This window comes from Pseudophryne corroboree, chromosome 7, assembly GCF_028390025.1.
Source record: "Pseudophryne corroboree isolate aPseCor3 chromosome 7, aPseCor3.hap2, whole genome shotgun sequence".
Lineage (NCBI taxonomy): Eukaryota > Metazoa > Chordata > Amphibia > Anura > Myobatrachidae > Pseudophryne > Pseudophryne corroboree.
This window is the reverse complement of record NC_086450.1, coordinates 92,151,008-92,177,768: the sequence shown is the minus strand read 5'-3', so window position 1 is coordinate 92,177,768 and position 26,761 is coordinate 92,151,008. Positions and strand designations below refer to the sequence as shown.

At 45.5% G+C, this 26,761-nt stretch overlaps 1 protein-coding gene across 5 annotated transcripts in view; it reads right to left on the bottom strand.

The window, feature by feature from the left end:
- Window positions 1-14,667: 14,667 nt before the first annotated feature.
- LOC134944656 (intelectin-1-like) overlaps window positions 14,668-26,761 on the bottom strand; it is a 199,400-nt gene continuing 187,306 nt past the window's right edge. For all 5 annotated transcript variants that reach the window (XM_063933413.1, XM_063933415.1, XM_063933416.1 and 2 more), the window contains exons 7-8: window positions 22,321-22,427; window positions 14,668-15,291 (exon numbers count right to left, since the gene is read on the bottom strand). In XM_063933413.1, coding sequence (XP_063789483.1) covers window positions 15,139-15,291; window positions 22,321-22,427 — 260 coding nt within the window. In that variant the 3' untranslated portion in view covers window positions 14,668-15,138. The remainder of the gene's footprint in view (window positions 15,292-22,320; window positions 22,428-26,761) is intronic.

Genomic DNA, 26,761 nt, shown 5'->3' with positions numbered 1-26,761 from the left:
TCACGGCTAACATATTGTGTTTTTTACAGCACTAAAATCTCCTTCTCAGTGAGATGTTTATGATATAAATTGACCCATATTCTAAAACCCCTGATAATTTGTTATTTTGGTAAGATAGATATATATAAAAATTAGCCTTGTGATTAATTAGAATATAGCCCGTTGTAATATTAGATGTATAAGCCTCCATAATCAATATGAGAAAAATGGTTCTATATTTAGGTCGTGTCCTTCGTTTATATGATATTAGTGTTTTAAAGTACATATATTATTAAAATGAATTGCTACTGGTAAAGGTAGATTCTAACTTTGTGAAGTGAGAGGTGTCAATCTCATTCTCTGCTTTTGGATGAACAGCTGGGATCAATTGTTGTTACTAGCAGATAGCTAGACTGTGGGAGATCTTTTTTAACTATTTAACATATCTGGATACTAGTAATATAATAAAATATGAATCAAAGTATGTGGAGTAAATGGGATAGACACCTTTTGCTGAAAAGCCTGCATGGATATTCTGTTTCTGGTGAGAATCTTTTCCTCTGTTATAACTGTATTTTATTATCAAATGTGAATGCATTACTAATTAGCATAAGCAACGAGCAACAGCTGGTTTAAATCGGAACGGGTATATAACATCTTGCCTATGTGTGACAGGAGTTATTGATGGGAAAGTGGTTACCGGAGTAGGTGTTGATATCGGTGTTCGTACCTGAATTCTTCACCCGGAATCACTTCTTATTCCGAATCAGCTGCTGGTAACCTAGGCAGAGGAACAAGGCACCCCAAACCCAGTGGACCCAAAAAGGCAAATCACCACACGTTAGGACGGTGACAACGAATTTATTATACTGGATCAGGAAAGTGGTCACCGCTATTGCTCTTAACTTGGTATTGGAAACAAAAGAATAATACCGTTCACAATTTCATCATAAGGAATACAATCTGTACATATATTAGTACATATATAACATCAACTTGGAGCAATTAACATTTAAATGACATTTACTGACAATTATCCCCGGTGACTCCAAAAGGTCTCTGTTACTCAGGATTTGCTCTGGCTACAATTAGTGTGGTTAGTCTTAAAATCGTATCCAGTCGTTAACTAATCCGGTTTAGCATAAACTATATAAAACTTTGATTATTCCTCCAGCAAAGTTAGTGGTGAGTCATGCGAAAGATTACAGTTCACAGCAAGCAGATTATTGGGAGTAGAAGAAAGAAACGTACAAACTGCAAGCAATATTCAATCAATACGGCAGGCATGCATAAGCTGGCAAAAGGAGCAAGAGTCTAGTATCATGCAAGTGGTGGAGCTCAGCAGTAGGTAGCAAAGATAAGCATGTTTCAAACACAACAATGCGGTGAAGCGAAGTTAAATCCTGGCTATAAGGAATATTGTGGTGTGCTGACTAACGGTATATTGAAACAGGGATGACGATGTCTCTCTCTCTCTCTCTCTCTCTCTCTCTTCCCCTTGCTCCCGTATCTCGATTAGTGAGTGACAGCAAAGTCTGATTTAGGGTCTCGCTGTGCTAGCTACCTTGGGGCAAGGTTCAATTGCAATACATGAAATTCAGATGGCTCCTTTTATATTTACTCGTGTAAAGAAAGAGATCCTTCACTATTTCGCACACTGGGACGGTACAAGGTCTCCCTCTCTCTCTCCCTCTAAATCTGTTAGTTATAGCAGGGGAAGGCAGGGGAACTGTTATTACTGATAGGAGGCAAGGAGTACCGGTCCTTTCTATCTGACTCTGTGGTGGTACAATAGATAAGGGGCTGTGTACCTGTGATCCACGACGGTTCCCTTCAGCTATTTTAAGACGGCTGGTGGCGATCGAGTCCCAGCTCCCTGAGTTGTCGTTGGCAGCCCTCCTCAGCCCAGTCAGACTGACGGCAGTTTCCCTCAGTGTCTGACAGCTGAGCTGCGGTGGTCAGTTCCTGGCTCCAGTCTCAGCGGCGTCTCCGGCTCCTTCTGGCTGCGGCCACTATGTGTCCTCTGCGGCGGCTGGCGGGTCCTCGTTCAGCGGCGGCTGGCGGGTCCTCGTTCAGCGGCGTCTCCGTCTCCCTCTGGCTGCGGCCACTATGTGTCCTCTGCGGCGGCTGGCGGGTCCTCGTTCAGCGGCGGCTGGCGGGTCCTCGTTCAGCGGCGTCTCCGGCTGGTTCTGGCTGCGGCCACTATGTGTCCTCTGCGGCGGCTGGCGGGTCCTCGTTCAGCGGCGGCTGGCGGGTCCTCGTTCAGCGGCGTCTCCGTCTCCCTCTGACTGCGGCCACTATGTGTCCTCTGCGGCGGCTGGCGGGTCCTCATTCAGCGGCGTCTCCGTCTCCCGGCTCTCCACAGCGCTTCCCTCAGCTCGGCTTCCTCTTCCACGCGGCAGCTCCCACCAGTCTCAGAGTCTCCTCAGCGCTGCCAACGGCTCCCCCGCGGCTCACCTTAAATATCTCTTTTTTTCAAAACCCCGGATGCTTCCCGCTCTGAGAAACAGCGATCAGAGATCCCCAGGTCCTTGTGCCCCCGGTGTTTTGGGGCTGCAGTTCACAACATCCGAGGACGGGGTAGAGAGGGTATTAACCCCTTCCGTGCTACTGAGCTCATTAAGGGCTAATGGGGTAGTATATAGATATATCAGAGTATCACATATCTCCCTGCTAAAAAACATGCGTGTCCCCACGCAAGGTCATCAAGGGCAAAAGTTCTGAGCAACCACAACAACTCGATAACCTAGCAGAACAATAATGATAACAAGCAGCATACTCTAAGCAACTAAGCAACTGTTCATACATCACATACATTTCCAGGGTTCATTATGTACAGGTATCTTTGTAACAACCTCAGATAGGAATACATTTTGTGTTAACACCTTTCAATCGCGGTACCGAAGAGGTAATATACCTCTGGTACTACGTTCGGGCCTCTTGGGGTTTGGGGTATGCACCCCGTCGGCCGGTTCAGGGACAATACAAATTGGGTCATCACCTTCGATAAATTTCTTTTCCCTGGGTCTTGGGGCAATTGGGTTCACAGCATTCAGGACTGAGCTATCCAGGAATAGTAAGAGCTCAATGGGATCATGGAATGGGATGCCCCCTGGGGTTCCCCGCTCCTCTGCCAAAGGTGAGTCTCTTTCTGCTACCGGGACTTCGACCATACAAAGCTTCAATTGGTCACGAGGGACAGTAGTCAGATGTCCATCAGGCCTTCGGATCTGGTAGGTATAAAGTCCATCAGCAGGAATTTTGACAATTTCATAAGGAGCATCCTCCCACATGACATCGAGTTTGCTCATCCGGTGATTTTTCTTTTTCCACACCTTATCTCCAATCTTCAGGGGTTTTGGCTGGGAATTTAAATTATAATTTTTCTCTTGGCGGCGGTGTACCATCTCCATTCGTTGTTCCACCAGTTGTCGGGCAGCTTCAATCCGTTGCTGATGCTCTTGTACCCAGTCGTTCTGCAGGAGATTAGATTCGTCCGATATTATCGACAATTCTAGGTCTTTTGGAAGTTTGCCTTGCCTCCCAAACATTAAATAAAATGGAGTGAATCCTGTAGAGCAATGTTCAACGTTGTTATAGAGGTATGTCAGTTCCTGCAAATGAGTGGGCCACTGCGTCCGTCTCTCTACCGATAAACTCCGGAGCATTCCAATCACGGTTTGGTTGGCTCTTTCGCATAAACCATTGCCCTGTGGGTGGTAGGCAGTAGTTCGCAGCTTCTTACACCCATACAAAGAACAAAGTTCCTGAAATAATTGGGATTCGAATGCGGGACCCTGGTCAGTCAAAACTTGCTCCGGATAGCCGTAAGGACGAACAAAGTGTTTAAGGAACAGCTCAGCAGTTGTTTTAGCTGTCAAGTCCCGGGCCGGTACCACCACCAAGAATTTGCTATAGTGATCCGTGATAGTCAGGGCATACTGGAACCCAGCGGAGCTATGCTCGAGTTTTACATGGTCTAGGGCTACAAGTTCGAGTGGGCGAGTGCTTTGAATCGGATGCAGAGGATCTTTTTGGGTAGGATCAGCTGGTCTTTTTAGACTGCATGTCACACAACTCCTGCACCACTCTTCGACATCAGCTCTCATGCCAATCCAGAAAAATCTCTGTCTAAGTACTGATTCTGTCTTCTGGGTGCCAAAGTGTCCCGACTGGTCGTGATAGGCAGATAATATCAGATCAGTCTGTTGTCTGGGTATTATAATCTGAGAAATAGGTTGATGAGTACCCGGATCAAGGCTGGTGCGGATAACAAGGTCCCCTCGGAGGCTAATTCGGTCTCGATGGCGTAATAGTTTGACCAATTCCGGATCAGCATTGGCTCTTTGTGTCTTGGTTAGCTGTTTCTTTTGTCGAATAAGATCAATCAGGCGCTGTACCACAGGACTGGCTCTTTGTACTTGTGCCCAGTCAACATCGGGGGAAGCACTGACAGAATTATCAGTTCCAATATTTCTAGTGGCAGTGACAGGGTCTGAATGGATGACTTGTTTCCGTGTACTCAGAGGTCGGAACAGGGGTGTTTCGATGTCTTCAGTCCAGTCTCGCTCTTCTTCCGCAAGGTCCGTAGTCGGTAAGCGGGACAGCGCATCAGCATTTCCATTTGCCTTACCGCTCCGGTAAGATACTGTATATCTGAAGTTTGCCAATCGTGCCAGCCATCTTTGTTCCAGAGCTCCAAGGCGGGCAGAGGATAGGTGGGCCAGCGGATTGTTGTCTGTAACAATCACGAAAGGCGTGGCAGTCAAGTAATTCTTAAATTTTTCGGTTACGGCCCATATGAGGGCAAGGAGCTCCAATTTAAAGGTGCTGTAATTCTCATTGTTCCTTTCTGTCTTCCTTAGACCTCTGCTGGCATAGGCTATAACCCTTTCCTGACCGTCCTGCAGCTGGGAGAGTACAGCTCCTAATCCGTGATGGCTGGCATCAGTGTGCACCTGAAACGGCTTTTCATAGTCAGGGTAGGCCAGGATTGGAGCCTCTGTTAGAGCTGACTTTAGCTGCTCAAAAGCGTTCTGTTGCTCCTCTGTCCATGCGACCAGGGCAGTACTCCTTCTCTCTTGCCCTGACCTGCCTCTAAGTAACTCATGAAGCGGAGTAGCTGTTTTTGCGAAGTGCTGGATAAAACGGCGGTAATACCCAACGAAACCAAGGAAACTACGAACATCTTTAACAGTACGAGGACTAGGCCAATCCCGCACCACTCGTATCTTCTCGGGATCGGGCTTTACTCCTCCGGAACTAACAATGTGACCCAGGTACTGCACACTTGGTTTTAATAGGTGACACTTAGATGGTTTTAACTTTAGTCCGCATTTAATCAATTGGGTGAAGACCTCCTCCAGATGTTCTATATGCTCGTCATAAGATTTTGAAAATATGATAACATCATCCAAATATAGCAAGACCATCTCGAAATTTCGGTGTCCTAAACAATGCTCCATGACTCGCTGGAAGGTGGCCGGAGCATTGCACAACACGAACGGCATCCGGTCGAATTCGAACAGGCCCATAGGAGTCGTAAATGCCGTCTTTTCCCGGTCTTCTGGAGCCATTGGGATTTGCCAATACCCGCTGGTCAGGTCAAGAGTTGAAAAATACCGAGCCGTTTTTAATGCTGTCAGTGATTCTTCTATTCTAGGTAGAGGATAGGCATCTTTGTGTGTGGCCGCATTCAATTTCCTATAATCAACGCAGAATCTGAGACTGCCGTCCTTCTTCCGCACAATTACTAACGGGGCCGCCCATGGACTGTGGCTCTCCCTGATTACACCAGCTTCTTTCATTTCATTAATCATGGTCCTCACCGGTTGATACATAGCTGGCGGTAGAGGTCTGTGTCTTTCCTTGACTGGGGGATGGGTTCCAGTTGGTATATGGTGCCGGACCCCTTCAGCCTTTCCGAAGTCTGATGGAAATTGGCTGAATGCGTTGGCATTCTTGCGCACCACCTGCAGTACACCTTCTCGTTGACTCCCTGTAGTATCTGGGCCGCCAATCTGGATGTCATTCCACCAGGGAGTCTCACCGGGGGTCATACTGGTTTGACTGACTGCAGCTCCCTCCGAAACTCTGGGTAGGGCCTCACCGATGACATCTTGAAAATCAACCATCACCACACTAGCCACGGTACAATGCCGGAACAAACGGATTGGATAACTATGAGGATTCAAAATCCTGACTGGTACTCTGCCTCTTGTTACAGTGGCAAGGGTTCGGGCCACCGCGAACAGCTGCTGCCCATCGAAGTCACAGGGTTCTAGGATTGCCTCATAATCTCTTCCCCCAGGGCCGATCCTTGCCTTGCACCACACCACGTGCTCAGAATTGGGTCTAAGAATAATATGTTGACGATCGGCGATCCTTGCCTTTCCGACTTCTCTCTTGGCATTGGTGAACCTCTTGTGCCCTTCGAGCAACCGGACCATTTGCTGGAGAGTCTTCCTCTCCTTCGGGGCAGCAGATCGCATTTCCAGTTTAAGAGCTTCCACTAATTCGTCTGGGCAATTCTGCAGAACGTTCATTCCAAGGATAACCGGGGGAAGATGCTGGTTGTACGTAGTAGTGACCAAACACCCTTGTCGTTCCAGCGTAGCTTTGCCGATAACGAGATTAGCTTCCCAATAGCCGCGGAACTCGATTGGCTGTCCATTACTGGCCAATAGATGCAACCAAGTGTTTGGTGGAGTCACAATCTCAGATTCTTCCCAGTGTTTCTGGAATTCGGCCAAATGGATTGTCGTCACCTGCGATCCTGTATCTAGAAGAGCGGGCACTTCTACCCCATTAATTCGGATCTTCAGGTGGGGACACTCGCCAACATATTGAGGCCACCACCCTGGCTTCGATGGACCTACTGCTGCATCCCCTCCCGAGGGTCGGTCCCTTGCCTCGGGGTCGAATCGTTTAAAGGACCATTAGAACATCGCCGTTCGATGTGCCCACTTTGATTACATCTTCTGCATATAGGCCTTACTTGATCATCAAATTGATCTGTGGGACGCCGCCCCGATTCTCGTGGCACCTCCCATCGTGATCGCCCTCTTCTACCTTGGTCCCGACGCCAACCTTGGTGCTTAGCTTCTGCTTGCTCCAGTCGTATTTCCTTCAGCTCTTTCATCATCTCATTAACAAGGCTGGTGAGAGCTCCCATTTGGTCTGGACCAGCCTGTGATTGTTGACTGACGGTCCCTTTATAGATAAAGGATTCAGCCATAGGGCTTAGTTGGGACTCCCCCGGCCCTCTCCCCTCAGATGGTCCCACCACCGCCACGTATTCTCCATCTGTGTTTTGGTTTAGACCTAAAATGTCCATCATATCCTCCTTAAATTCAGCGAAAGTGCAGAGAGGGTTCTGACGCTTCCACATTCGCAACTGTGCTTTTGTCGCTTCTCCTCTTGCTCCTTCAATAAGTAAATTAATCATAGTCTCCTCTGTTTGTTCCGTTTCTCGAGGGTCTCTGACCTGTATTGCTCGCCTGGCTTCTTGTAGGCCCAGGGCAAACTCCCGGAGATTCTCATTTGGTTGCTGCTTCCGAGCGTATAGGCGCCCCTTTAATTCTGCAATGGTCTGTAAATTGAAGAAACCAGCCAACTTGCACAGGATACCTTCAGCTGTTTTCCGTTCTTCGTCCGACCATGATCTGACTTCACGTAATGCTTCCCCTTTGAGTTGTCCGATAACTACCTCCACTTTCTGCTCCTCATTCAGGGGATAAAGCTTGAACATCGATCTTATTTTGTCCCGGAATTCTTTAAACGGACTCGTGCCCATTGTCTTTAAATCTCCCGAATATACGGGAAGCCATGGGGCTCCAAAATAATAGGGCATCGTAATTGGTGCAGCCGGTGTTGATGCAGCTGGTGACAACTGACTGGGTGAGGCGGGCAACTTCCTTCTAACTGCAGTAGATGTGGGCGTCTGAAGTTCCTGTGCTTCCGACATCCTGTATCCTGATCCTGTTCGTGGACGCCAATTTTGTGACAGGAGTTATTGATGGGAAAGTGGTTACCGGAGTAGGTGTTGATATCGGTGTTCGTACCTGAATTCTTCACCCGGAATCACTTCTTATTCCGAATCAGCTGCTGGTAACCTAGGCAGAGGAACAAGGCACCCCAAACCCAGTGGACCCAAAAAGGCAAATCACCACACGTTAGGACGGTGACAACGAATTTATTATACTGGATCAGGAAAGTGGTCACCGCTATTGCTCTTAACTTGGTATTGGAAACAAAAGAATAATACCGTTCACAATTTCATCATAAGGAATACAATCTGTACATATATTAGTACATATATAACATCAACTTGGAGCAATTAACATTTAAATGACATTTACTGACAATTATCCCCGGTGACTCCAAAAGGTCTCTGTTACTCAGGATTTGCTCTGGCTACAATTAGTGTGGTTAGTCTTAAAATCGTATCCAGTCGTTAACTAATCCGGTTTAGCATAAACTATATAAAACTTTGATTATTCCTCCAGCAAAGTTAGTGGTGAGTCATGCGAAAGATTACAGTTCACAGCAAGCAGATTATTGGGAGTAGAAGAAAGAAACGTACAAACTGCAAGCAATATTCAATCAATACGGCAGGCATGCATAAGCTGGCAAGAGGAGCAAGAGTCTAGTATCATGCAAGTGGTGGAGCTCAGCAGTAGGTAGCAAAGATAAGCATGTTTCAAACACAACAATGCGGTGAAGCGAAGTTAAATCCTGGCTATAAGGAATATTGTGGTGTGCTGACTAACAGTATATTGAAACAGGGATGACGATGTCTCTCTCTCTCTCTCGCTCTCTTCCCCTTGCTCCCGTATCTCGATTAGTGAGTGACAGCAAAGTCTGATTTAGGGTCTCGCTGTGCTAGCTACCTTGGGGCAAGGTTCAATTGCAATACATGAAATTCAGATGGCTCCTTTTATATTTACTCGTGTAAAGAAAGAGATCCTTCACTATTTCGCACACTGGGACGGTACAAGGTCTCCCTCTCTCTCTCCCTCTAAATCTGTTAGTTATAGCAGGGGAAGGCAGGGGAACTGTTATTACTGATAGGAGGCAAGGAGTACCGGTCCTTTCTATCTGACTCTGTGGTGGTACAATAGATAAGGGGCTGTGTACCTGTGATCCACGACGGTTCCCTTCAGCTATTTTAAGACGGCTGGTGGCGATCGAGTCCCAGCTCCCTGAGTTGTCGTTGGCAGCCCTCCTCAGCCCAGTCAGACTGACGGCAGTTTCCCTCAGTGTCTGACAGCTGAGCTGCGGTGGTCAGTTCCTGGCTCCAGTCTCAGCGGCGTCTCCGGCTCCTTCTGGCTGCGGCCACTATGTGTCCTCTGCGGCGGCTGGCGGGTCCTTGTTCAGCGGCGGCTGGCGGGTCATCGTTCAGCGGCGTCTCCGTCTCCCTCTGGCTGCGGCCACTATGTGTCCTCTGCGGCGGCTGGCGGGTCCTCGTTCAGCGGCGTCTCCGGCTCCTTCTGGCTGCGGCCACTATGTGTCCTCTGCGGCGGCTGGCGGGTCCTCGTTCAGCGGCGGCTGGCGGGTCCTCGTTCAGCGGCGTCTCCGTCTCCCTCTGGCTGCGGCCACTATGTGTCCTCTGCGGCGGCTGGCGGGTCCTCATTCAGCGGCGTCTCCATCTCCCGGCTCTCCACAGCGCTTCCCTCAGCTCGGCTTCCTCTTCCACGCGGCAGCTCCCACCAGTCTCAGAGTCTCCTCAGCGCTGCCAACGGCTCCCCCGCGGCTCACCTTAAATATCTTTTTTTCAAAACCCCGGATGCTTCCCGCTCTGAGAAACAGCGATCAGAGATCCCCAGGTCCTTGTGCCCCCGGTGTTTTGGGGCTGCAGTTCACAACATCCGAGGACGGGGTAGAGAGGGTATTAACCCCTTCCGTGCTACTGAGCTCATTAAGGGCTAATGGGGTAGTATATAGATATATCAGAGTATCACATATGCACATCAACCACATCCCCTGACGAAGACTGTGATTGGTCGAAACGCGTTGGGCGTGGCTACTTGCTGAGGACGTTGTGACGTCACCCGCCGGGTCCGGAGCCGACGAGACAGTTCCAGCTCGATTTAGCACAACACTGATGGTCTTGTGAACTTCACGGAGCTTGGAAGTTTTAACTGCAATGTATGTGGATATTGCTTTTTTCTATATAAAGTGAATGATTTTACATTTACCAGTGCGCTCTCCTGATCTGTTTTTAACATATATATATATATATATATATATATATATATAGTCGTAGTTCCAGTTTCCTGGGGGGCACTCTCTTTCACAAATCAAATCCAAACGTGTTTTCTTAGGTCATAATCGGCTTTATTAGGTCGACGTTTCCGCTCAACAAGCAGAGCCTTTATCAAGATAAGCCATACATATTTTCATATTGCAAAAAGTCATAACTAGGATGAAATAACTCAACAGTACAACACTGTGAAAAGACAGACGGCCAAATCGGCATATGGGCCTTCACACATAGCACCTGGGCAACCTGGGCAATTGTCCATACAGTGGCACATCAGTCAATAAACCCTCACTGGAGGCAGAAGATGGACGTCCATTCAGTGTGACGTCCATCTTCTGCCTCCAGTGAGGCCGATTTGGCCGTCTGTCTTTTCACAGTGTTGTACTGTTGAGTTATTTCATCCTAGTTATGACTTTTTGCAATATGAAAATATGTATGGCTTGTCTTGATAAAGGCTCTGCTTGTTGAGCCGAAACGTCGACCTAATAAAGCCGATTATGACCTAAGAAAACATGTTTGGATTTGATTTGTGAAGGAGAGTGCCCCCCATGAAACTGGAACTACGACTATATGTGTGGATCCACCGTGACTGTGTGGACTCTACTGAGTGCACCCCGCAGTTGATCATACACGGATGTGAGTGCAGGACTCCCCTGGATATATATATATATATATATATATATACATACATACATACATACATACATATACATACACATGTCTTTTTCAAGCCAAATTAACAAGGTTAATAGCACAAGGAAAAACAAATGGGAACATAACTAATTGAATACATTATTTAAATATAAAGAGTAAATAATAATATAAAAATTATGTATATATAAAACTACTGTAGGCTACTTGATTGAGGGGGTAATTCAGACCTGATTGCTCGCAAGTGTTTCAGATAGTCGCCGCCTACAGGGGAGTGTATTTTTGCTGTGCAAGTATGCGATCGCATGTGTTGCAGAGCTGCACAAACTGATTTTGTGCAATCTCTGAGTAGCCCAGCCTGTTCGGGACCTGAATTGACGTCAGACACCCGCCCTGCAAATGCTCGGACACACCTGTGTTTTCCCTGACACTCCCAGAAAATGGTCAGTTGCTACCCACAAACGCCCTCTTCCTGTCAATCTCCTAGCGATCGGCGGTGTGATCGCTTTTTTCGCACCGTCCCGTCGCTATGCACCAATGCTTGGTGCAGTCATCCGACGAGTCTGCGCATTGCGGTGCATATGCATGTGCAGTTCAGACCTGATCACAGGCTGTGAGAAAACGCAGCCTAGCGATCAGGTCTGAATTACTCCCTGAGATACAAATATATTAATAGCACCTGAAGTCTAAAATCATAGCATATAGCAAGTGAGGTATAGAAAGGGGGTTGGTATTTATTGCTGGCAGATGGGTTGCCGGCTGTCAGGATGCTGACAGCAGCATCCCGTCCTCCAGAATGCCGGTAGCGGGGCGAGCGCTAAGAGTCCCCTTGCGGGCTGCACTCGCCACTCTGTGGGCATCCACGAGTGGAATAGCCCTGTTGCGCTGGGATTCCAGCTGGCGGCATTGTTGGTTGTCAGGATTCCGGAGTCAGTATCCTGACCGCCAGGATCCTGACAGCCGGCAAATTAAACTTATCCCATAGAAAGTCCTAAAATCTCATCGTGTGATTTGACGTTGCTTCTGAGGAAGTTGTGGGGAAATTTGTCTGATGAAAACCCCCCTTTACAAATCCTGCATTTGCCCCTGTAAGGGACACTACTGTGTGACATAACGTGAATAAGGGACACTACTGTGTGACATAACGTGAATAAGGGTCACTACTGTGTGTCATAATGTGTATTAGGGGCACTACTGTCTGTCGCAATGTGAATAAAGTACACTACTTTGTGGCATAATATGAATCGGGCACTACGTGCAGTGTAATGTGAATAAGATTGTGCTACTGTGCGCGGCAAATTGAATTGGGGTCACTATTATGTGACCACACCCCTTCCTTGTGAGACCACACCCCTTTATTACATATGAAAGGAGGGCACAAATTTATAGTTTGCAGGGGGGCGCCAAACACCCTAGCACCGGCCCTGGTAACCGGATATATTCAATGTGGCCCTGGACCCTCTTCTTAACATTTTTTCACAAACATGGACCCACCTTCAAGGGTTTAGGGAAATGGGAACAGAGGTTATATTTGCAGATGACCTATGTCTATACTTTGGTAATCCTGTGTAGAGTGTTCGTAATGTTCTACATAAAATTGCTAAATTTGGCTTGATCGCAGGCTTTAAAAACAACATTAAGGGCTCTTTCTTTGGACTCAGTGGTTTGTCCTTCTTGGGGGTGGGGCATGGGTTTTACTTGAGCTTTGTTAAGTATCTTGGGAAATGCTTGCCTCATAGTATGGAAAATCTTTACGTTCTAAATGCAAATGATCTTATGCTGCATTCCATTAAGGAACAGTTAGCAAAACCTTCAACTTTCATTTTTGGTTAGGACAGACCTTATAAAAATACTTAACCCAAAATGTTGTACAGTACACACTTCAGGTTCTTCCCTTGTTATTGACCAAGTCTGATGAAAAGGCCCTTACAACCGCATTTTGCTCCTCAATAAAAAGTCTAGAATTAGTATGATAATCCTGCAATGATCAAAAGCACAGGTTGCTAATTGTTAAATTATATTCTCAGGATGCATATTGTAGATACTTGAAGGATTGGACATATGGAGTCATTCCGACCTGATTGCATGATAGCTATTTTTTGCAGCGCTGCGATGAGATAGTCGCCGCCTATGGGGGAGTGTATTTTTGCATTGCAAGTGTGCGAACGCTTGTGCAGCCGAGTGGTACAAAAAACTTCTGTGCAGTCTCTGAGTAGGTCTGAACTTACTCAGCCCTTGTGATCACTTAAGCCTGTTCGGTCACGGAATTGACGTCAGACACCCGCCCTGCAAACGCTTGGACACGCCTGCGTTTTTCCAACCACTCCCTGAAAACGGTCAGTTGACACCCACAAACGCCTTCTTCCTGTCAATCTTCTTGCGATCGGCTGTCGAATGGATTCTTCATTAAATCCATCGCCCAGCAACGCTCCGCTTTGTACCCGTACAACGCGCCTGCGCATTGCGGTGCATACGTATGAACAGTTTTGACGAGTTTTGACCTGATTGCATCGCTGCAAAAAATAGCTAGCGTGGGATCAGGTCGGAATGACCCCCATAATGTTTATGTAAACTCTTCTTTGGAACAGCAATTTCTACTGCATATGGACCTTTTTTGCTTTTTGCTCTTCATAAAATGGAAATCCCCCCTACTGTCATAGACAAGCACTTGTTAATGACACCCTGGGCTGTTTGGCATAGTGCTAGGAATAAATGTAATATTAACACCATTACTCTGTATACCTGCAATTGACAGCTAATAGTAATGTCTGTATTTATCCATTCACTAGGTGGGCTGGAAAGGGTCTGCAGTTTATATGAGACTTGTTCAATATCAAAAGTGAGAAACCTCTTACTTTTTTTTACAGCTAGTGCTAAACTTTCTTTTCTTAGGAGTCATAATCTGGCATTTTTGCAGGCACAACTTTACACTCATTAACCACTTAACTGATGATTTTTCCCTTCAAAACCATTTATATAGTTTTTTATTTTTTTTATTTAATATAGTTTAAAAAGTGTTTAAAAAATAATAATATTTAAATATAATATTATGCACATCTGCAGAACGGATCTCCTCATCAAAAACTAAGCAACACAGTGGGCCGGTGTGGTCGCATGTGGTCTGACCATGCCAGTTAAGAGTATGTTTGTCCTCCTTGATATATCTAACCCATTGGATGACAGTGACACTCTACAATCTGCACTGGTGTTATCCAGAGTATTTATCATATCTATGGCCTCCTAAGAATACCATTTTTTGAGAGCCATAGGAAATCCAGGCTCACTAAATTGACTTTACAATTTCCTAGTCTAACTGAACATCATCTTACTATGTACAGGGTATGCATTTACAATGTACTATAGAGGTTATCTTCCTACATTTAGATGCTTCTTGAATGGCATAAGTCCTTAACCATCTTATTCTTAATGTTCCTGTCCTGATGTTTCCCTATATCACTGTTTATGAAACTGTCCCCATATTAAGAAATTTTGGATTCACATAGAAACTTTTGCAACAGCGCATCTTTTGAATTATCTTCCTCTTATACCAGAATGAGCTGTGTTATGAGTTTCACCTCCTACTGCAAAATTTACCAAAGGGAGTAAGAAACGTCAGTTGATAATTTCTACAGCTGCAATAAAATGTATTTTATACATGTATTTTACATTCATTCCAGCCCACCAACATTATCCCTATTTAAAGAAAAACTACTTGACCTTCTATGTATGGACTGACTTGAACCTGCCCTACATATAGAAGATAGAATACAGCATTTTCTTGAAACATGTGAAAGTTTTATTGATGCCTTGTCACAATCAGTCAAATCACGGATCAAGCAGTGTTTTCAAATTACTGTCTGCTATGAAACTAGACCTACCTATTACAATGTGAGATGTATCAATTTATGTGCACAAATGTTCTCCTGGAGGACTCCCCTTTCCCACTGGATTATATTATGCTATGTATCTGTTAAGCGCCTTGAGTCCTATTGGAGAAAGAGCGCTATATAAATAAAATTATTATTATTATTATTATTATTATTATTACAATTTTTTCCTTTCCCACTTTATATTATTAATATGCTTGTTTCATATTTGTAATGTTACTAGTGAAACTCATTGGGGGAGAGATGTTGATGTCTCATCTCCTGGGAAGACAAGTAGCAGAACTCTGAGCTGGATGGCCAGTCTGTTGAGCTCAGCAAGTCCCAGCTAGAGCAGAAGTATCTAAAATGGCAGATAGATCAGTGGTAGAAGATAAGTACAGCAGCCTCAGTAATAGTCTTGCTAGAACTCCCTCCAATGTGTGTACCAACTCCATCCCAGTCAAACGCTGCAAAGTCTCCACACTGTCTGGGGTTCCCCTCAGAAATGTATCCACCTCCTCCAATGCAGTGCTGTAACATTAAAATACAGATTCATACTTTAATAAAGGTTAAAGTGTGTCACAAGGAAAAATAAAATTTATAGCAAACATTGTCCAAAAATAGAACACTTTCTAAACTGAATTGGTAGATTATAATGCATAGGATTGCTTTTATGCAGGCTCTGCACTTCTATTTAGGCAACATCTGAGGGCACCCATGTGTGTCCCCTCCCACCACTGTACCAATCAGCAGGAAGATTGCCCCACCAAGCCAGTGCCTGAACAGTTATATAAGGGTGCAGCTAGATGCCCAACTACAGTGATGATAAAGCATGGTGAGGACCTTTCTACTGTTCTATCCCAGTCTCAACATCATATGGCTGCTACAGTCACATGACACACAGTGCAGGTAGATCATGGGCAGCCAAGATAGATAAGCAGGTAAGTATATAGAACAATGTGGGGCACAATGCTGGACAGAATGGTATATGATAGAAAAGCTGAGAAGCAGGGACAATATACTAGAGAAGTTGTTGGGCAGTGGGTCCTTTGAAGGAAAAAGCTGATAGGTGGAAAAGGCAGGTGAGGGAATAGCTGATGGGCATAGGGGTATGTAAGGGAAAATTTGAAAGCAGAGAGTCATGTGATGGAAAATCTGGGGGTCAAATAGGCATGGGATAGAAAAACGGGTGGCAGTGGGGCATGTAAGGGCAAATCTGGTGGGCAGAATGGTATGTGAATAAATCTCTGGTGATCAGAGTGGTAAGTGAGGAAGACACTGGTGAGCAGAGAGGCATGTGAGGCAATAAAAGGTATGTTGCAGAAAATCTAGTGACTATGGGTGGCATGAGAGAGCAATGATTGTGGGCAGGGGTGGCATGTGAGAGATATAACTGTATGCAGAGAGTACCATAGGGAAAAAGCTGGCAAGCCAAGGGCCATGTAAATTGTAAATTTCTGATTATTTCTAAATAAACATTTCAAATGCCAGTGTTAATATATGCTGCGGACGTAAGGCTCATCTTAATACCATATATACGATAAAAGTGCGCTGCACGTTGCAAACACTATATCCCTCAAGAGAAAGTTAGCACACGCACACATTGTAGGCTGAGGTCCAATGCTCAGAGATATATGTTGGATATTAAAAGGGTATGCATACAATATAACATATGTACAGTATATATCTGGTTACAGAGTTACAATTACACAAGAAGCAGTCATAGTTACATAAGGATCAATTACAGCCAGCATACCCTGTCCCTCAATGCACAGTCCTCTCCATCTTTGAATCTTCACCAACAGCAAGGAAAAACACAGCTTCCTGGGTTAGGGGAAATACCTATATACTGTGTATTGGGGGAGGCACATGTCTGGGACTGAGTCTTCTGGTATTGGTCCAGGGGAGGGAGATCTCTCATTCATGATATGTTATTGGTCAATTCATATGCAAGCAACATCCAGCCTTGAAGATGCCATCATAGGGAATAGCCATGCTGTATTTCAGGAAGTTCTTTGTTCACTTTAGAATTGTGGCTTCATATTCATACATTCAATCACAACTAATCATTGCAATGTGCTACAATATACCCATAGCTATCAAATTAACACACTCATTCCCCTGATCATATTGACACTAAGCATGATATGTTTATCATGTTCCATTTCAAAAATACAAATATATCTGATGTTACACTCTATTATATAAATACATTATAATGTCTAGTGCTTGACATGTTTTGTCTATGTGTAATTTATGTGTTGTATGAAATATGTGTTGAATATATCTTTGTGGCTTGTCTGTGTGAATGCGTATGCTACCATATATCGCTGTGCACTCTGCGTGTATGCGCACGCACAGAGACCCAACTGTTTGGAGTTGTATGTAATGTGTATATAATATTTTTGACTTCGACAAAGTGAACAGCTGGTTGGTAGATGGGCATGTGTGGGAAAAGCTGGTGGTAGAGGTGCATGTGAGGAACAAAATTTCATATGTTCAAACTATTTAAAATTGTATTTTCTCTGATTTAAATACACAGTTTTGGTCCAATGCAGAGATGAATGAAAATTATTTTGTAAAACATATATTGCATGTTTTTGCTGTGCTCATACCGATGTGAGAATCTGCCATTCATATATGTATATTACAGGAACAGTCTGATAAAAGCAAACGAGAGTTAAAGCTGGATGCAAGTGTGCAACATACAGCTTTAACCACATCATCTACAATGCTATGTGAATTGTGGAGTTTGCAAATGCCTATGAATAGCAAAAATGTCTGTCATTCAACAAATGTTGGAACGCTAGTGTTAAAATTAAATTGTTGAAGATAAAGGTTACAGCTGTACTCACTGTTACATACTGGTTCGCATGTAGCAGAGCTTCAGTGGAGTAGGGTTTCACAGAGCTCAAACATATACTGCAAACAGGTAGTAGTGCAGGGATGCCGGAACAACTTTATGGCAGGTATTAACCAGGTCTCTCATAGGTGCAAACCAGGAGTTCACCATGTCACTATACAGTTTCACACACAGTTCCAAGATGGCGCCTGCACATGATCAGTAGAGAGCACAGTGGCCATCTTGGGATAGGGTATGAAGCCTCTCTAAAGGACAGGAAAGTCTGCGCAGTAGCGCACTCCTCTTTCAACACCATCTACCATGTCCCATTTTCCAATGCCTCAATAACTTTGCTTTCTATTATCAGAGTTTCCCACATTCTGGGTGACTTCAAAATCACTATTTACAAACATAGTGGTCCTACAAAACATTTGTCTCTCTTCTTCATTTAGCCTGTCAAAGCCATTATAATGTTAACCCATTTATATATTATTTTCCCATCTATGTGCCATCTCTGGCTAAAACAACTTTATATTACCACTCTTTGACCACCACCTGCTTAAATCAAAATCCATACTTGCAAAGTGTAACCACGACAATCTTGATCCTGCCTTTTTTTCCTCCCTTGATACTGTCATTCCACTCTTTCTCTCCCTTCTTCCTGCACTGCCTAAGTCTATGCCACTCATTTCACCTCAAATTCTATCAAGAAATCTCCACTTGTGTCCTTAAGCTTGCTCTCCCTCCAGACAACCCCCCATGCATTTTTTTCCAAGCCTCCTTGATTTGTACATCTCCTCTGGCACATTCTCCTTCTTCCTCTTGACCCAGCCAGTCTCTTTAACTACCATTCAAGCTCTCACCACCTGATTGCTTCCAAATAACTTGGCTGTCAATAATCACCTGACCAGTTTCCTCACCATTCACTCCTGCACCTACTTCAATCTAGCTTCTGTCCCCTCCACTGCAAAGATACTAAGTCACCACTGATCCTCTCTGCCACTTCACGTAACTTAACCTTCTGTACTTACCATGGATTACCCCAAGGATAGGAAGTGTCTGGCACTCCAGCTGCTGTGGAACTACTGCTGGGATTTGTAGTTTTTTTAAGCAGCCGGAGTGCCACATGATTCCTATTGCTGGACTACCCTAACATCCTGCACACCCTTCATTGACACTATCCTCTTCTGGTTTAACGGCTTACATTTCAAATAGCTCCTTATCTGTTCATACTGCCTGTTCCTCATTCCCTTCTCTCCCTTTACAGTACCTAGCTTTTTCCCTACAGTCTACTTAGGATCTGCATGGTATATACTGTATGTTGAATCAATTTTCACAAGTATTGTAGTAATTGTGCCCCTGGTTGCTTTTCTTTTATTACTGTTTTTTTGTACTGCACACAGCTGCCATCCTGCACTTGATATCTACATTGCAGATTCACAGTGTTGCTCCAAGAGCATCCAGGACTCACATTATGGTATATTTTACCACACTTAAGTCAGGTAACCGGTCTTAGGTAATGCATACCTCCCTACTTTTGGCTGCCGTGAAGAGGGACATCTTGCGAGGTCGCCCGAAAAGGCGCGCGACCTATCGAAAAGGGGTGTGGCTTCAAGGAGGGTCCGCGATGGTGAGCCACGCCCCCATTTTCATCACTGAGGGTGCATGCCCAGCGCACTGTGAGCTGCTGGCATGTCCCCTCTCCTCCTGTCTCCACTGAATAGATGCTGTGCGCATGCGCACAGCGTCTATTCACCGCTGCTCTGCTAATCAGAGCAGCGAGTGCAGGAGCCTCCCAACTGCCACCGCGGAACACTGTGGCCCACAGGTGGGACAGCAGGACAGTCCCAAAAAACGTGAATGTCCCGCGAGAATCGGGACAGTTGGGAGGTATGGGTAATAGACGCTATAGATAACAGTAAACTTGGTGATGGTGATGATACAAAAAAAAAAAAACTAGTAGCAAAAAGGTTGTGAAAAGCCTTATTGCCTGCAGTGACTGAACTACTGCCACCTCAGGGGATAAAGCTGCTACTGGGATAGAAGACAAGTGGGGCCCTTCAATGCAGGATAACCGTCCCAAGTCCCCCAGTCTGCTCTCGGAAATGCAGAGTGGACACCTCTTCAAGGCACGCGTAGTTAGCGTTTGCAGCTGTACTTGTAAACCGCCAGGGCTGTTTTGTTGTCACCATCTCAGGATGACATTAACAGAACTAAATATTTTCAGAACTGCTTTATTCGCTAAAGCTAGGCATACACTATACAATTATCTGACAGATCATCTGTCAGATCTGGCTGGTTGAAATAAAAATCTGGTAATGGATGAGAGCAAATGACAATCAGCCATGGGAATCTAACCACTTTGTACGAACATGTTATGATTCTGTGGCTGCTGGTGCATGTTAGCTGATGCGTTCCCTCTATTCAGAATGCACCTGGTGTCAGTTGACATTAGCAACCTATCAAAGTCTGTATTTGTCATGTATTCACTGTTTGCCTTGGGTCCTGTGTATGTGTGGAGCATGCCAGCTGCAATGTATTCTGTAATCAAGGGGCCTGGGTTGCCTGGCTCATTGCCATTGGTCCTTGCTCCTGATAAAAGGCAACAAGCTTAACAAGACCTGCCATTTATATTATCTGTATTACCTGAGCTCCTGTTTCGTGTTTCTGAAATCTCATCTGGAAGACTTGTCAGCCGAACCCAGTTTAAGCTCTGCCTTGCCTTGCTTTGTCTTGCTCTTCCTGGTTAAAGTACCAAAGACTTTTTAGCTAAGTGACTGTGCTATATAATCTGTCCTTGCTACCACAGTACTTTCTCTAAGCTTGTGCGTATAGGGGGTCATTCTGAGTTGATCGTAGCTGTGCTAAAATTAGTACAGCTATGATCATTCACACTGACATGTGGGAGGACGCCCAGCACGGGGCTAGTCCGCCCTGCATATCAGTGCCCCCTCCCCCCAGAAGTGCAAAGGCTTCGCACAACATATTGATAAAGCATAGGTCATTAAGATAACGGTAAGGGAAGCCACACATTATATGACCTTCACACAGAATTCGTGTACACTGTTAGTTCATATTGGAAGAGATATGGCCGTTTGACATTTGGGTCGCTTACCCAGAACCCAGTGACAGCATGTCTGCAGATTTTAAGCACAGTTGGATGATAGTAGCATTGACCTGAGGTCATCTTATGACCATTATTACTACCATGTACTATAAGGATCAGATTGAGTTGTTTGAATTTATATCACTCAGGCATGTGTTATTTCTGTAATATCACTGCCGATATCTCACTATCTGTCAGCAGCATAACAGTAAAAAATAGGTCCTGCACCAAAAAAAGAATAAAACCGTAGAAACAAAGACTTTTGTGTAAAATGTTATGCACACAATATAGCTGTCAACCGGGTGTGGTATAGAAGATCTACAATGTCTAGGTCGACAGTCCTTAGGTTAACATGCATTAGGTCGCCACTGACAAAGGGTCAACACTGACAAAAGGTCGACAGGTACAAAAGATTGACACATGAAAAGGTTGAAATGGGAAATGTTTGAAACAAAAAAGGTTGACACAATTTTTTTTTTCTTTTCACCTTCAGAGCTTCACTCACCATGCTGGGGGCAAGGGAACTCGATCCGCTACCGCTGTGCTCGGTTACTATTCCCAATCATAGCCCATGTGGATGGTAAAGTATGAAAAAGATGTAAAAAAAATTGAAATGTGTCAACCATTGCATGCCAACCATTTAAACCTGTCAACCTGTTGTACCTGTCAACCTTTTCCTATGTCGACCTTTTGTCAGTGTCAGCCTAATGCATGTCGAGTCGACCATATGGGGTTGACCTAGACATTGTCTGTCTAAACATTGGAACCCCTGCCAACCAGTGGCATAACTTCCAGAGACATTGGAGGCACTGGCTGCTGGGCTCCAGCTGTCAAAGGGGCACCAAGAAAGAACTAGGACTGATCTCTCTACACTCATTTCATAGTGATTTGCAGCAGTCACTGCTGACTGCTGTCCAAGTTCACAAACCCCCTTTGCAGCCCCCTTGACTTGAAGAGTCTGGAATGTGTGATCGTGTGTAATGTATATAGCGGGCTCCAGCTCCGCTGTTGCGTCTTACATGATGAAATAAAGGAAAGCAGAAGTTGTGTTAAGGGAATGCACCAATTAATATAATAAAACTTTGGAGGGGGGAGGTGGTATCAAAATTGATGAGAAATACAGAAAAATTTGACCAACCAATCCGCTCCTAGCTGTCATTTTTCAAACACAGCCTGTAAAATGTAAGGCAGCAGCTGTTGGCTAGTACTTTATCTCTCACAATTTTATCTATTTCCAAACTTTGATAACCCCCACCCCTCATGGCTCTATTTATTATAATTTGCAGCCAGAACAGGAGAGAAAAAAAAGATTACTTATCGCCACAAATAGCCGCTGTAAAAAATCTTTATTCTCCCAGATGTACCACTTTCAAGTCGCTGGGAAGTCAGTACATGTGCAGACCGGAGCCATGGAGGGGTAGGAGGGGTGGGGGGCAGCACCTTCTATTTTTCCTCTGGTTGCCTGGTATGAACTTATGCCTCTGCTGTCAACTCTATGTGTCTCAATGTTATTTGTAAACATGTCTATGTAATGCACATTTGGTATTTTAAGTCATTCATGTGGTTATTTACGAATGTTTCACTTATTTCTCTATGACTGGCAGCAACTTACAACTTCTGAATTACAGCCATCGGTCACTTTCACTCCGGGACATAATGCCAGTGCTGCTTTTTCATTGTTAAACACACGGAATTGGACAAAACCAGCAGTGAATTCTTCTGCAAAAGAGGGTTTAAGTTTTCAATATACAGTACAGTACTGGCAGTTACAAATAGTAAAAAATCAGATACTAGCTTGTATCTGTTTAGTGAAATTAGATTAATTTAAATAAATAAATAAATAAATAAAGAGAAGAAATTGAACATTTAAGGTTGGTTACAACATCAGTATTTAGTATGTAATTGCTTAAGGATTGGTACTATATTATATTGCTTATGGGCCTAATCAGCATCAGTTGTAGCTGATGAGATTTTGCAAACGAATGCTCAGCGGCCGTCTGTGCATGTGCAGCGTACCTGGGCATTCACATAGTGATCGCATCGCGGAACGATGCAATCGCTATGTGTATGACAGGCGGCGGGTGTTCAGGAGCAGCAACGCAGCGTTGGGGCAGCAAAAAACGCAGGCGTATCATGGCCATTTTTTAGGTGGCCCAATGACGTTGCCTGTGTTTCCTGCTAGAGGAAACATGGTTGCAGTGGGCCTGCCTTCGCAGCCAGGCTGCGCAGTCAGGGGTCGACCGTGATTGCAAATATATTGTGATGGCTGTACTGGGCAGCCCCCAGCATAAGATTTTATTTTTTCAGTAGCAGATTTTACGAATTAGTAGACTCGGCTACTGATGGTGAATAAGGCCTGCTGTATCATACTTGCCCACCCTCATCGGAAGTTGCGAGAGGCTCCTGATTTTTGGGGTAGCCCCCCACACCCCCAGAAGAGCAGGCATATTTCCTGCATCCTTCCCGAACCCTAGTGAAGCGGGCAGGATGGAGAGATACTCTTCAGTAATTGTGGGTCCGTGGCATGGGGGAAGGGCATTTTAGCACCGCCCCATTCCCACGGACCCGTGAAATGTGGCGTTTTCCCGATGTGGGGCAGGGCTTGGTGATGTCACAGCCCGTTCCTGCCCCGCCCCCTGAAGTTCCCTGCAGCGGCTTCTCTCCGGGCTTCTGCCGGAGAGGAGAAATGTAAAAGTAGGTATGTACTATACATGTGTAGAAAACACAGGATAGGCCTCATATTCAAAATTGTTCCGTTTCAACAACTGATACATGAGCCTTGTGTAAGCACCAAGAAGAAAGGAGTGTGTACTGAAAGGAGAACTGTTTTCTCATTAAAATCTTATTTCTACTTTCTTTGTTTCAATCTAAAAATAACAGTGTAACCCAAAAGAAGGGAGATCGTGCCCCATGGTGAATCCATGTCTGAATACACTTAAGGTGTGTATATGATTTTTAAATAAACATACTGGGGATGTGGTTAACATACCAGCTGTCGGGATCCCGCCAGTCAGTATACCAACGCTGGAATTCCAACACTATCAGAATGCCGACACTGGAAGGAATCCCGACAGGGTCAAGAGTCGACATCAGAATCCTGACAGCTGACATCCCGACCGTAAGTATAACAGGTGGGTTAGGGCTGTGGGGGGGGTTAGGCACCACCGGTGGGAGAGACACCAAGGGTAAGGGTTAGGCTGCTGGGAGAGGGGGGGGGGGGGGGGGGGGGTAGGATTAAGCACCAATTACAGTGGGGAGGTTAAGGTTAGGCTGCGAGAAGAGAGGGTTAGGGTTAGGGAATAGGGGAGAAAAGAAAGCATACTTACCTCTACCCTGTTGGGATGTTAAGTATAGGGTCAGTAGTGTAACCACCAGCATCCAGTCCACTGGTCCCACATACTGTACCTTGGATCATTCTCACTTTTTATCTGTTCCTCAATAACATGGTATAAAAGTAAAGTGGCCTTTAGACCGCTGAAGAAGGATTGGTAAGTAGAACTGGACTGAATCTGGATCTTACCACGTCATCACAAAAGATGTTACTGTAAGGCATCTTTTTAAATGTTTTTTTTTCTCTTACGTCCTAGGGGATACATAGAAACCATTTAGTACCATGGGGTATAGACGGGTCACTAGGAGCCATGGGCACTATAGAAGTTTGATTGTGTGTGCTGGCTCCTCCCCGCTATGCCCCTCCTACCAGACTCAGTTTAGTAAATGTGCCCGGAGGAGCTGGTCATGTCTCTAGAAGCTCCTGAAGAGTTTTCTGCATTCATTTTTAAAGTTTGTTATTTTCAGGCAGGACTGGATGGCACCAGTCTGCCTGCCTGCTTCGTGGGACTTAGGAGGGGAACGGCCCAACCCCACTAAGGGTTAATGGTCCCGATCCCCGCTGACAGGATGCTAGCTCCTGAGGGAACTATTCGCAAGCCCCACCACGGCAAGCGTACATTCCCGCAGCACGCCGCCACCCCTAACAGAGCCAGAAGAAAGAAGATTGGTGAGTACTAAGCCGGCGTCCCGGTTAGCGAGTCATTATGGCGACATGATGGTACGGAGACGCACGGCTTCTGCGCGAGGCGGACTGAGTCTCCTGACTAAGTACACTGTTGTGTACACAGTTCCCAGACTGGCAACACAGGCATAAAAGGAGTCTGTCTCCCTATTATGCACCCAGATGCAAAAGCCAGTATAAAAAAAGAGCGGGAAGACTGCGCACCATTGAAGGGACGGGGCTTCACTATGAGCGGACCCAGCATCTCACAAGCACCATTTTCCCTACTGCAGCTGACACAGATGCTGACTGACAGGGATGCGCAGCTCCTCCGGAAAGCCTCCAGTTTACCTCAATGGTACCAGGGGGTCATAGCAGGAGGGGAGCGATTACTAGTGTACTAAGGGGGTCATTCCGAGTTGATCACAGCCAGCAACGTTTTGTTGCTGCTGTGATCAACTAGAACACTCCTATGGGGGAGTGTATTTTAGCTTAGCAGGGCTACGATCGCTTGTGCAGCCCTGCTAAGCTAAAAAAAATTCAAGCACAAGTAGACCAGCCCTGGACATACTTACCCTGTGCGATGGATCCAGCGATGATGGGCCCGGCTTTGACGTCACTCCTCCGCCCTCCATTGTCCTGAACACGCCTGCGTTTTATTCACCCCTCCCCAAAAACGGCTCCAAACGGTCCGGATCCGCCCTGCCACGCCTCCTTTCTGTCAATCTTCTTAGCGGTCGCCTCTGCAACCGCTTCCGTCGGTAGCTGCAACGTAACCCGGCAACCCCTGTCGCTGGGCAACGTCGCGCATGCGCACTGCGGCTGCCACGCATGCGCATTCCGCAAAAAAACGCTGCGTGTGAACGGGTCGGAATAACCCCCAGAGTCCCTAATCTAGGTACTTAGTCTGCGACCCGGTTCAGCCTGGCATTAGCGCTAAGGGCGCCGTGTGCTGGTTCCATACTCTCTCTGTGTCTCTCGGGAAGGGCTCTTTGTGGGTTAATTATGCTTTTAACTTTTCCCTGTGTGTGCGCTGTCACTACTGCAGTATGTCAGGCAAAGAGTGTGTTTCATATAAGGCACAGTGTTTCTCTTCTCTAGGTGGTTCACTAGTGTGTACTCAGTGTAGTATCCCTTCCCAGGCTAGTGGGGCAGAACCAGCATGGCTGGACTCCATTAGGGGAATGATTTCCAACATTTCTACAAAATTATCTCGTAATGAGAAACAGACGCAATACTAAAGGCAGTCTATGGATGAGTTTATAAAAAGGACTCAGTACTTAGACTAGCATCTCAGTCCTCTACCATTTGTCTGCAAAAACGTTCCTTGGCCCATATACTGCATTCTGACTCTGATGATGAAGGATCAGAAATGGAGGAAGGTGGTTGCTATCATCTTTTCCTTTTCCTCCTGAGGATAGGAAAAAATGGGAAAATCCACGATAGTGGATGTATCAGTCTCCAGGCTCTCACGTAAAGTTGTACTACCTGTGCCTGTTGCAGCCTCCCTAAAAGATACGGCTGATCGCAAAATTAAGACTACACTGAAATCTTTGTATACTGCTGCTGGGGTGACCCAGAGACCCATTATAGCATGTGGGTGAATTACAAGAGCCATTGCTAAATGGTCAGGTAATTTACTTGAGGGGTTAGACACCTTACCTGAAGAGGAAATTATTTTGCTCCTGCAATATATACAATACTCTGCAAATTTTATGGTGAAAGCCATACAAGAAATAGGTTTGCTTAACGTACGCACTACAGCTATGGCAGTGTCGGCATGCAGAGGATTATGGCTACGTCAGTGGACTGCTGATGTGGACTCCAGGAAAGGAGTTGAAAGCCTACCTTTCAAAGGAGAGACCTTATTTGGAAATTAACTCGACAAATGGATCTTCCAAGCTCCTGTGGGTAAGTCTACATACCTACCTTCTGCAGCTCCGCCAGCAAGGAAGGCCTACTCAGGACCTAATCTACAGTCCTTTCGGACTGCCAAAGTTCCAGTGGTTATCCCGTCAGTGGGGGTATCCACAAACTGACATGATGGTCACTCGACTCA